The sequence below is a fragment of the Zingiber officinale genome, chromosome 1B, assembly GCF_018446385.1.
Source record: "Zingiber officinale cultivar Zhangliang chromosome 1B, Zo_v1.1, whole genome shotgun sequence".
NCBI classification, from domain to species: Eukaryota; Viridiplantae; Streptophyta; class Magnoliopsida; order Zingiberales; family Zingiberaceae; genus Zingiber; species Zingiber officinale.
Window position 1 is genome coordinate 4,730,288 of NC_055986.1, and position 12,478 is coordinate 4,742,765.

At 38.0% G+C, this 12,478-nt stretch overlaps 2 protein-coding genes across 4 annotated transcripts; both read right to left on the reverse strand.

The window, feature by feature from the left end:
• Nucleotides 1–245: 245 nt before the first annotated feature.
• Nucleotides 246–4,657, reverse strand: LOC122047619 (putative disease resistance protein RGA1). Its single transcript, XM_042609014.1, has 3 exons — nucleotides 4,488–4,657; nucleotides 733–4,348; nucleotides 246–463 (listed from the first exon to the last, which is right to left on the reverse strand). Exon 2 carries the CDS (start codon nucleotides 4,281–4,283, stop codon nucleotides 1,647–1,649), a length of 2,637 nt encoding a protein of 878 aa, XP_042464948.1. The 5' UTR covers nucleotides 4,284–4,348; nucleotides 4,488–4,657; the 3' UTR covers nucleotides 246–463; nucleotides 733–1,646.
• Nucleotides 4,658–6,087: 1,430 nt separating this feature from the next.
• On the reverse strand, nucleotides 6,088–12,274 carry LOC122047631 (pre-mRNA-splicing factor SYF1-like). Of its 3 annotated transcripts, none has more exons than XR_006130625.1 (9): nucleotides 10,934–12,274; nucleotides 10,515–10,840; nucleotides 9,723–9,907; nucleotides 9,460–9,630; nucleotides 8,420–8,620; nucleotides 7,666–7,917; nucleotides 7,089–7,583; nucleotides 6,669–6,773; nucleotides 6,088–6,314 (listed from the first exon to the last, which is right to left on the reverse strand). XR_006130625.1 is itself a non-coding variant. In XM_042609038.1 (7 exons), the coding sequence occupies exons 1-7, from the start codon at nucleotides 12,091–12,093 to the stop codon at nucleotides 7,146–7,148; spliced, it is 2,733 nt and encodes a 910-aa protein (XP_042464972.1). In that variant the 5' UTR covers nucleotides 12,094–12,274; the 3' UTR covers nucleotides 6,943–7,145. The 3 variants fall into 3 exon arrangements, 1 of the variants encoding a protein (XP_042464972.1); XR_006130623.1 differs by having other exon boundaries at nucleotides 6,664–6,773; XM_042609038.1 differs by lacking the exons at nucleotides 6,088–6,314; nucleotides 6,669–6,773 and having other exon boundaries at nucleotides 6,943–7,583.
• Nucleotides 12,275–12,478: the final 204 nt, after the last annotated feature.

A 12,478-nucleotide genomic window follows, 5' to 3' on the forward strand; every position in this document is an offset into this window, starting at 1 on the left:
TACAAAGAAGCTATTATTCTCAAGTATCTTTATTTTTTTAACAAATAAACTGTAAGTAAATATTTATCACAAAGTCTAGGAGTTAAGAATTAAAAGTACACATAACATAATTATTAAATAAGTTCCACATTTAAATATAAAAGTCACAAATTTGATAATAATAATTACAGAATATTAGAATCTCAAAATGACAAATTAATATGCCATGCATAATACTTATTTAGCAAGTTCATAGAGATATAGTGAAAAATAAAGAAATGCACACTAATGACACGATAAGTAAATTTTGTTCCATATATCGCCACAAGAACATATCACCAAGTCATCACTTGAATATTATTATTAACAAACTCCAACAGATGCTTTTACTGCTTATCATATGCATAATATGTCCTTAAAGAACCAGATCTTGTTGTTATAATTAATTGAACCGTCCAAGTTCTCATTCCAATTCCAACCTTACCTGTAAATTACATGCAATACAAGAGACAAAAAAAAATGAGCAAGGTAAATAATGCTAATTATCTAAAAAAAGTAAAGACATTTGGGAGCTTGGACGAAAGAAAAAGAAATTGTATGGCAAAGAAAAAGTTGATGAATCGTATATATATACACACGTGAAAAGAGAGACGATGATTCTTCTATTGCGAAGATTAACTAAAAATACGATACAAGGAATGAAAAATAAAACCCCTCTATGCATGAAAAATAACGGGCGTCAAGGTTACTTACTCTCTATCCGCGTTGAACTTTTCTGACTGCTCCCTCAACTTTGGATGAACATCGCCTGAGCAACGGAAAACATCTAGTGACATGGGAAGCCCCTCCTGATCTGGCATCGCTTCAATCTGTGGACAGTCAGATATATATATGAATTTGAGAAGAGGAGGAAGTCCTTTCGCTGACAGTGATTGGATCCGTGGACAGTAGTCTATTTCTAATCTCCGTAGGGAGGGAAGAATTCCTTTCTCTGGCAATAATTGGAGCTGTGGGCAGTTGTATATTTGTAATTCTTCTAGGAAAGGAAAGCTATGCAACAACTCTGTCGGCAGAGATTGTAGTTTATCGCAATAACAGAACCTTAGAGATGTAACAGCAGTGAGGCTTCGCACCAATATCGCCTCCACAAATATCACCTCCTCAGAACATGACACAAATTCAAGTTTTGTGATGAATGGCAGTGAATTTCTTAGAGGAAACATTTTAAGCAGAGCAGTGTTGTCCACGCATAAATTACACAGAGATGACAACAAGCTCGCTGATTGTTCATCTTCTACATCCAACTGAACCAGCTTAGGACATCCTACAATCGACAATTTCTTGAGAGATTTAAGGAGTCCTAAGCCCTCCATCCTTCTCAACTCATCACAGTTAGAGATGCTCAAGGATTGCAGTTCTACCAATTGAACCAGAGAAATAGACGTTATGTGTGAGCAATGGCTTATTGTCAATCGAGTAACTAAACGAAGGTTGTGCAAGCAGTCGAGCAAAAGTTTTGCATATTCACCACAGTTGTCCAATTCTAATACCTTGAGTGAGGGCGGTAGATAGCAGCCACCTTCCTCGTCATCTTCCGTTTTGGTATTTAATATGAGCCTGGGACAGTCTCTTATTATCAATTTCTCTAGGGAAGGAGGGAAGGGAGGTTATCTCTTTAGTTTGGGACAATCGTTGACACGAAGTTCACGCAAGCAGGGAAATAGATTTTTGCCCTCGGTCCAAGACCACTCCTCCAATGCCGGCAAACTCCATAAATAAAGCACTTTCAACTTTGGAAAACACTTGCCTTCAAATTCATGACTCAGTTGTTTCAAAGAAGGCATGCGCTCCATGCAAAGTTCAATCAGATGCAAACGTTGACCAATAAATGGCAGAACGTCATCCCATCCCTTGCAATTTGCTAAGTAAAGTTTTTCCAAATTGGATAGAACTTTTGGCATCAACCAACTAGGCGACCTACCTCCATTGTACCCTTCAATTTTCAATCTTTTAAGTGATTCGTGTGGCAGCAGAGCTTCAATTACTTCCTCTTCCAACTTGGCATCCTTCTCATCATTCCATTCTAACCCCAATCCTTTTAGATGGACTTTGTTCTTTAACTCAGCATCCTGTGCTTCTTTGCTATCGACCACATTCTCAAGATTTTGAATATGAAGTGTTCCATGAAGCTGTGTCAAATCCTTTAGTTGTACAAGCTTGAGTCCATCGTCCTCTTGGACACTAAATGTTGGCAATTCTTGAAGATTAGTTAGTCTCCGTACATCCTTTATCATCACCCAAAACTTGTTATCTGCATTAATGTGTCTCAAATTGACCATCTTCTTACCCAATTCTTGTGGTATAGACTCTAGTTTATGACACCCTAGTATCTCCAGTGTTTGCAAATTATGAAGGTGGCAAAATGAGTCGGGCAAAATTTTAATTTCATAATTGGAAGATAAATCAAGGTAACGGAGGTGGATCAATTTACCAATATGTTCAGATAACTCTTGCAAGTCACACCGACTTACATCCAAAACGCGAATGCTTCTTAGTTTTTCAAAGAGGCTATTGGGAGGTGAATTTTTTCTCAACATCAAGGTGCGCAACTTGTCGTATCCAGAGAATTCCAACGGCAATTTTCCTTCTTTTACTCGTAGATGCCGAATAGTGGAAAGCATCTTTGTTTGTCTTTTTTTTTCAATACTACATGTGTCTTCCGCAGAAATCATCTCAGCTAAATCATGTATAAGATCATGCATCACGAATCCACCAAATTTGAATTTTTGAAAGAAAGACCTGTTAACAAACTCAAGAAAATAGTCGCTTCCAACATCTTCCATCCTCTTTGTGTTTTTATCTTCGATGAAGCCTTCAGCCATCCACATTCGAACCAATTCAGCTTCTTCGAACACGTAGTCTTTAGGGAACACCGAGCAAAAAGAAAAACACTGCTTCAGATTTTCATTAAGATATTGATAACTTAAATGCAGGGCTGGCATAATGTCATCTTCATCTTGTTTTACTTTCCATATGTCGCTCTTCATTATGGTGTCCCAGTGTTGTTGGCACAAATCTGATTGCAAAACACTACCGAGTGTCTTTGCGGCTAATGGTGAGCCCTTCAACTTGTCAGCAATATTTCTACCACTGTCTTGTAACTCTGGATAGTCTTCAGGGTCGAGTGTGCCAAATGAGCATTTGTTGAACAATTGCCGAAAGGCAACTTCGTCTAAACCATGGAGCAAAATTGGTTCCACCAAGCTAACCATTTTTGAAACCTTCATATCTCGAGTCGTAACAATGATTTTGCTACCATGAGCTCCAACTTTAATTAGTGCACAGAATTTATGCCAGATATTCTTATTATCGCTCCACACGTCATCGAGAAAAAGCAGAAACTTCTTTTGTGCAATATGCTGATGGAGTATTTTTTGAAGACATTCTAACTCCATATTATCATATTCCTTTTTAAGAGTTACTGACTCTATCATAGACTTACTGAGTCTCTGCACAGTGAAATTGTTAGACACACAGACCCAAATCTTGAGGTGAAAATGTTCTTGAACTCTGTTGTCTTTGTGCGCATACTGAGCAAGAGTAGTCTTTCCAGCCCCTCCGATCCCGACAATGGGCAAGACGGAGAAGGTATTGTTGACAAATCCCGATGCAAGTTCCACCTGATTAGCTGACCCCAACAACCAGTCTACCACTTGATTCAGTTCTTTGTCTCTGCCAAACATTTTGTCCGTCGCCGGGGAAGAGCATGATTCTCTGGCCTGAAACTTCACCTCAGGTTGCTTTCTTCTATCATTTGGTGGTAACACATTCATGATGCTCTTCATACGATTAGCAATTTTCTCCAGCCTTCCTTGCATCTTCCTCACTCTAGCTCTCGTATCATCTTCCTCCAAGGAATGAGAAGAACCCAACAACCTTTTTTTAGCAGCATAGAACATGTTTGAAAGGCCACTGGAGCCAGTTGCTACCTTGTCCTCTTCTTCACCTTTGATCTTCTGCCTGAGGACATGATATTGGAACTCATCTATCAAGTCCTCAGCATCATAAGCAGCATCCTTGAGTTCCTGTATCAATGTCTTCCATTTGGTGTCGTTGCACCCACTACTCTGTACCTCGTCAAGGATGATTTGAATCTCCAGCAGAGACGGGTGCAGATTTTCCATGTCCTCAGCGAAACCCCGGCGCTGGGCAAACAGTTGGATGGATTTATCGCTGGCCTTATCGATCAAGGTCTGGATGAAGGCCTGCGCGAACCATCCCCCCACTGTTAGTGCGACCGCCATTTGATTGCAGAAGAGAGCAGCGGCAGATCCCTGTTTTCTACTCTCAGATCTGCAAGCCGAAAGAGCTGCAAAAACAAAACAAAGACAGTAGTAATCAAAGGGCAAACGCCATGTAGTAGATCGAACTATTGATTTGATTGATGGCAAATTATAAGGATTAATATATATAGCAAAGCAATTTATATGTATAAGAGATTTGATTACCTCCAAATAAAGTGGATCAGGAGGTGATCGTTGCTGCCGTTGAGTGTGCGATGATTCTGCAAACTACAGAATACTCTCAGGAAGCAAATATTGCTAAAAGGAAGTTGCAGATCAAAGCAAAGTTGGGCGATGCTCCTGCAACTACCGAATACTTTCCGGAAGGAAATATTGTTAAAAGGAAGTCGGAGATCCAAGTCAAGCTGTAGACTTCCGTGTTTTCAGTTCAGTGGAAGCTGACTCAGCCAGGATTAATTAAAAATATTTAATATTTAATATAATTACAAAAATGACTCTATCTGAATTGAACGCTTAATTCAATTCAACTAAACTCTTTCCCCTTCAATTTTTTTTTTTTTAAGCTTGCTAATCAAACATAAATTAAAAGTATTTAATTTATAATTACATAGATAAATAGATTTATTTGGACCATTAAATTCATTAATCTCTCTTTCATTCTTTTTTACCGTCTCACTTTTATAAGCACGAGTTTATCTGGACCGTTAAATTTATTATTTTTTTATCTCGCTTCTTATTTTTTCAACTTATTTATTTTTAGAAGCGGACTAAATAAGAGTTAAATAAATATATCTTTAATTTGTGCAGTAGGTTTTTAGACCATTCAATAAACATTGACTAAAAATATTTACTTTATATGGTTACAAAGATAAATATTTAATTTGTGTAACATTTTTTGATAATGAAAATAAAAGGGCGTATTTTTAAGATGTTATATTAATTTAAAATAACATACTAGATTTAAGGGGATACTTATTTTCATTAACACTTTAAACCATAGATATTTGTTAAAAAAAAAAATTATATCATTTGCATAGTATGGAATAAATTTAAATCAACATTATAAGTCTGATAAGTGTGGAAATACTTATAAATTAATTAGATAACATTATATGCGATTGAGAGGAAAGTTCAATATAATTATTTTAAAAGTTCCAAATTTTAATATAAAAGGCACTTATTCGATAATAATAATTACAGATTTAAATGTCAAAATGATAAGTTAATGTGCCATAATCCAAATTTTAAAAGTTCACACAAATATTAGTGAAAATTTTAAAAATCTATGACGCAATGAGTAAATTCTTATTCCTATAGTAAAGGATTCTAAAGACAGTATAAAACGGACAAAAAAAATAATCCTTTCAGCTTGCAAAATGTTTTTTTTTCTCCCTAATCCATGTAAAATGGTACTAAAATGTTTTTCTCATGGACAAAAGAAAAAAAAATTACAATGTTTAAGCTTATCCATTTGACGTTGATAAGCCTAAAGGTATTGTATATTAATTTCATTTTCATCTTCATAATTAACGAATAGCCTAATTACCACTGCAAATTAAACTCTAAAATATTCTACCAGCAACTCATAATTTGCAGTCATTACAATGAGGAGCCATGTTTTGTTCTTTTATGATCTGTATTGTTTTATCATCAATTGAACTATACGCAAAACAATGACACGACTCATAGTAGTAGTTTTTGTAGTGACAAAACAAGGTCCCACTCTGTAGTTTGAGCACCTAATAATTAGCAACAGCATTTACCTAATATTCAAAACTAAAAAAATACTAACAATCGCCACCAATTACCAAATACAGTAGTAAAACTACCAAAAAAACCATCAGTGCCAGTTGCTGGATGTTATTCGACTGTCACTTAAAATTATTTTAAAAAATATCGAAACCAAATAACGTTTACAACTTGCCGACGGGCAGATTTCCCTGATATTATGCAATGGATGCGTAAGCTCTTGGAAGGGATTCCAGGATCAAGCCAAGGAAGAAAAGCAGATCGAGCGAACAGCAGAGAGTCCTGCAAGCACATCATCATTTGATAGAACTACTTTATAATTATTCCCTTTGATTTTTGGATAGACAGATAGTATTATTGATGGAGTAAAAAGATTCAGGGAAGCATATATATTACATAAGTGTTCAGTGACATGTATTTAATAGAATAGCCTCTAAGCAATTTTGCTTGATATGGATTATGATAGATGAATGAATTGAATGACTATGACTTAAAACTTAAATAAAGCTCAGTAACAAGTAAAACTAAATGACTATAACCGAAATATGTCAAAGTACCATGATCTCATAAGCATCTACGTCATACACTGCAAAAGAAAAAGAAAAAGAAAAAGGAAAAAGAAAAAACGTACCTCACCATATACTTGCAAATTTATGCTGAAGGTGAAAGCTCCTCTCCCATTGTTCGACTAAGAGAATCAGGCATACAATATGATCACCACAAGGAGCAGGACTCATCAATCTGAATATGAATGACTCCGACCGTTAAATAAGAGAGAGATCATGCAGTACAATATCAATCTTTACACGTGCATTAAAACAAAGTTAAAAGGATATGTATTAAATGCCTAAGAGATTATGACCAGAAATTTCAGGTTAAGGTCAAAATCGTATACATGGACAGACAGAGCAAACAGATAGTAGCAGCACTCAGTTGCCATTGAAGAACAAAGTCTTTGCATGAAATTTGATATCTAGTGCACTGTTTTAACCACCAGACAAGATAATGAAACAGACAACTTTGATTCAGGTAATGACAACAATTGCAGTAACTCACGAGATTCAGGAATTTCAGGAAATACAATCTGAAGCCAGTAACATTCGTGATGTGGCATCATTGTTGACGTTGCCTCTTGATTCGCTCAAGTGCTCCAAGATGGGTACTGTTTGTGTTATCTTTAGCATCAGCTTTGTGGTCAGCATCCAAGGCACGCTTGTTTGCCAAATCTCCAAACACAGAAGCAGGAACATCCTTCTGAGAAATTTCAATTTTCTCATCATCTGAATCACTCTCCTCAGGCAACTCAATATCTTCGCTGTTTGCAGTCACTTGCCTAACACCATCTGACTGTGATTCAGATCCAGCACTGACAAAGCTCACTGTCCGGACACCATCCTTAGAAGGTAAATTGTTGGTTGCAGGAGCCAACTGCCTTTCTAGAGCAGCCATTTCATCCTCTGGGACCCCTGCACGCTTCAGTGTGTCCACAGCTTCCTCCAAGTTCATTTTTTGATCTTTTTGCATCAAGTACTCAGGCAGGATGACATGTGTCTGTCAGAGACAGTGTTAAGTCAGAAACAGTATAAGTTAAATATCTAACGGCTCAGCCTCGACAACAGAAATTAGAAGTTACCTGGCTGTAGCTCGCAGAAACACTACGGCCTATACGAAGCATTTCCCTGAAAGTGTCCTCGTTACCGTGCTGAATCTCAAAATCTTTCCATTTTTTCCAGAAATCTGGATCAGAACGTGGATCTGCAAACTGTGATGCAAAAACATAGATGGCCCGTGCACGATCTATTTCTCCAAGGTTCTTTTCCAATTCAGCATACTTCAAGCACATTTTCTTGGCATCATTATCACGCAGGCCAGATTCAATGGCTTGCTGAAGAAGCAATATGAAGTCAAGTAAAGATGCAATATTGAATAAAAAGACAACACAAATTAAAAGATCTATTTTAAACACAAAAGCAAGGTGACATAACAAAAAATATTCTCAATTATCATTATGACACTATAATATTAACATTCTAATATAGCCTATGTTAATTAGGTTAGTTAAGCATATCCAAGCTAAAGTGTAGGGATACCAAAAAATTTGCCCTGTAATAGGTGGGTTATCCACCAGGTCCTATATTGTACTGTTAGAAGTATCCGTGCTCGCTAATGTGTTATTTCTCAATCAAGGATACTACCTTGGGATTCAAGAATTATTCTGCATTTAGCAAGTCCTTAATTTATGAGCCATGAATTATTTACACTCCTAGTAAGCAACAATGATAACAAAGCAGAGAATTGACCAATATCTCAGATTGGATGCCTCAATAAACATCTGCAGATAAATCTTGTTCAGATTCAACAGAAAGCGACCAAAAAGAAAAACCAACCTCGTATATCTCCCTAGTTTTTGGAACACCAAATATTGAAGCTGCTCTAGCTATATAAATCTCATACATGCTCAATTTCTCACTGTCAGGGACAGTCTTCACCGCTTGATCATAGACCTTCATTGCACGCTTCGCAAGGCCATATTCTTCCTCCAGTTTTGCATATTGAAGGAATATTGGCTTCACCTCATTTTCAGGTGCCTGACAATGACATAGAAACTCATTAATTAGCATCTACTGTTAAGACAATACAACTATATTCATTCTCTTTTCCCCTAAAGAATCAATACAGTCATGCCAGTAGCTTAATCTGAAAGTCTATTCTAGTGAAAAAGAAAAGAAAGTTTGTAAAGGGCTAATATTGGAGTAGACTGATTTCACATGACTAAATATTAATCAAACATAATCAGTATCCAATTGTGAAATATGTTCTTATAGACAGTAAATGTAAAATGTTGGACTGGGCAAAGTTTCCTAAACTGAGTACTGCAATGAAGGCAAATAAAGCTGATGTAGAATAGTAAAACAATAAAGCTAATGATTTTGATGCATCATTGAGCACATATCAGGATTGTACTTTTTCTATTCGCCGGAGACAAAACTGGAGAACTGATGTTTTGGAACCTCAATGGCTCAACCATTCAACAACTCCCAGCCCACACCCAAACAAAGAATACATACTACATTAGTTGTTATAAGTAACTGAAAACAAACTAGCAAAGACCCACTAATTGAAGCTTTACAAAAACAACTCATAAAACATGTAAAATCAGAGAACTGGAGCCAAAAGACAATTTCAAAACCAAGACACAAACTTATGTGCATCAAACAATCATTGATTGAGAAACCAACATACTATTCACCCATTATCATCCTTTTACAGCAATTGATAGAAAACATCCTGATTTAATTCATCATAAACAACGCGAGTTAATTAGCCAAACTAACATAAAACTTATTGATCTCATATTGACATATAACTAAACATGTACACTTGAAGTGAATCCATCAAAAGCATATAGTTAAAACTTGATCAATACCTGCTCAATAGCATGTTCAAACAACTCTCTTACACGCTCCAACTTTGTCTTTCCATATCTCTTAACAAACTTGGAGAGGTAGGTGACCCATATATCTTTAACATGTGGGTATTTAAATATCTTCACACCCCTCTCATAAACCTTGAATGCATCTTCAAAGTATTTGTTCTCCTGAAAGGTCAAAGCAAAACAAATTTGAGAATGAAAGAATTTTCATCAAGGAGAAGCAAAACATCACACTGAGAATATCACTTGTTTCTTACCTCAAGAAAGAATGCATAATTTAAGATAATTTGTGGAGTTGCTATTCGCAGATCAAGTATACGCTCATAAACTACTCGTGTCGACTCCAACGTCCCAAGGCTCTCCTCCAAATCCACATAAAAGCTCCACAACCTCAAGGATTTGTGAAGCTTCATCTGTACAGGCTCATTACCATCGGCAGCAACTGCAAAAAGACAATGTGTTGAAAACCAATTAGCATCCTTTTTGTTCATTTGTGGGCTAGCAATACAATCATGTTAAAATACAATCATGATACAGGTAGAAAACAACTTCAAAAATGAGCACAATGCTGATGGATCGTGTTTTAGCTTGATTTCTTAAGGTATCTTAGTCCAAGACGGATAAAATTTTGTTTCCCAAGTTTCATCCAGATTCTAAAATTATCTGGATTTGAGATAAGTATTAAGCAATAAAAAAAAGGAGAAGAAAAACTTAATACCTTATCACAACAGTTTGGGTAATGATAAAACTACACATTTTTAATAATTTTCTAGCTTACATGGGATTACTAGATAATGATCCAATAATAAATTCATCTGTTGATGTTGGTCCACTGGTGACCTGTCTCCATTAGGAATCTGTCATTACTAGGCTGATTGTCTCATGTAATTGCAAATTTTTGATAAGCATAAAAAACATTACACTGTTTCCAACATAAATCCAAGCACAAGTGCTTCACGGTCTAGTAGGTAATGTAAATAAAGATAATTCTCCATCCTAACAGGACTATTATGGGACACAAAATGACAAGAACTAAACAAATTTAGTACCTCTACGCTTGACTTCAACTGAGGGCTCTGCAGTGGCCTTCCGCATTAGCTCAATGGCTGTTCTGAACTCCTTGTGTCTCAGCTCCATTTCAGCATATTCACACCAGACAGTTGCTAGATGGTCCACCGCCTTGTAATTGACATTGACAGCCTTCTCAAAAATATCCCTGGCGTTCTTGAGATCATTGTGGCTCTCATATAATCGGGCAAAGGCAACCCAAAGTGTGTGAGGCTTCCCCACTGCCTTCATCGGATCAATTGTTCTCACTGCCTCTATGTAAGTGAAAACCTGTTTTGCTGGATCATTCTCAAAAATTTTAACTCGCCTGCACAACAAAAAAAGAATAAAAAGACTCAGTAACCTAAATTGCATTATTTGGACTAAAATAATAATCAAAAGAAGTATATAGCTAACATGCCTATGCCACTGTTCCACATTGTGAGGATTTTGTCGTAAGAGCACACTGTTAAGGAGCTCTGGCCGACGAGAGAGAAGATTCTCAAACCTCTCCATCCTTAAATCTGTATCATTGTCATCATTTAACCAAAAGCCATGGAGGAACTTCTTGCTGAGCTTTGATAAATCATCCTTCCTTTCATCTTCCTCCCCTTCCCCATCCTCCTCCTCCTCCTCAGCTGTCTCCATCTTTGCTTCAAGGGCGCTCTGTTCAAACTGTGCATAACTTTCAAAGACCACACTGAAATCCCTAACTGTTGTCACAGTCTGAATGCCCTCCTCAAAGATGTCCCTCGCCTTCTCATATAATCCCCTGCGGACATAGTAATCCGCAAGGGACGTCCATAGTCGCCCAACCTCATCCGTGTACCGACGGATGCCACCGCGTATTATGGCGTCGACATTAAGGCCAGACACCTCAGTGGCATGGTGAGTGAGGATGTCGCAAAGCTCGAGCCAGAGCTGATGCCGTGTCTTACCCTTGATGGAATGGAAGCTGTTGTCATTAAGTACACCAGCAAGCCGCTCTGCGGCTTCCTGCCAGCGCTTCGAGGCAATAAGAAAATTGATGAAATCTTCAATGTGGGAAGGATCGAACAAGAGGTACCGGCGGAAGACGCGTAGGGAGGTCTCCACGGGAACACCGGGGAGGGAGACAAGGGTGAGGTAGGGCTCCCAGATGCGATCGTGCTGGGTTACAGGGAGGGAGCGGAGGGCGCGATCGAAGGTCCGACGAGCGCGGGTGAGGAGTCGCTGCTCGGAGAGGGAGGTGAGGTACATGAGCCAGATGCGAGGCATCTTGTGCATCGTCACGAGGGCGCGCTCAAAGGTGTTGTTGAGAGAATCGAAGGCCGGGTCGTTGATGGGGCGGCCGCGGACGGCTTCGAGGCGCTCGCGGAGGTACGCATGCCACAGTTTGTAGCTTCCAGGTAAGGCCTTGAGCGCGCGTTCGTAGATGACGGCACGGCGCCGGAAGGGCGAGGAGGCGCGAGCGATGAGGTAGCGCCACCACAGCTTGAGACCGAAGGGGTTGCGGAGTATCTCCTCCTCATAGGGCAGATCTTCCTCTCCGGGGTACAGATCCAGCGAAATCCTTGTTGGAGTAGCCACCGCCACAGTCATCGCGATGTTGAGAGAGAACACGCCGACGAACAAAGACAACCACGCTGGTCTTCTTAGTTTCGCGATGTTGAGAGAGAACACGCCGACGAACAAAGACAACCACGCTGGTCTTCTTAGTTTCAAAAACGGAAGGTTAAAACCCTAGAACGTGAAAAGAGAAAGGATGGGACGAGAAGATGACCACTTCGAATAAAACTGAATAATGTCATTTTATATAAGTATTTTCGACAAAAAATTTTAAAAGAAAAACTATTTTAATATAAAAAAACAAATCTGATGGTTATTTTTTTAAAAAAAAATAACTTTCTTTAAAAAAATATTTTAACATATCTATCACTCAGGTGGGACATTCTTAGATACGATGAAAAAAAAAGTAATTTATAGT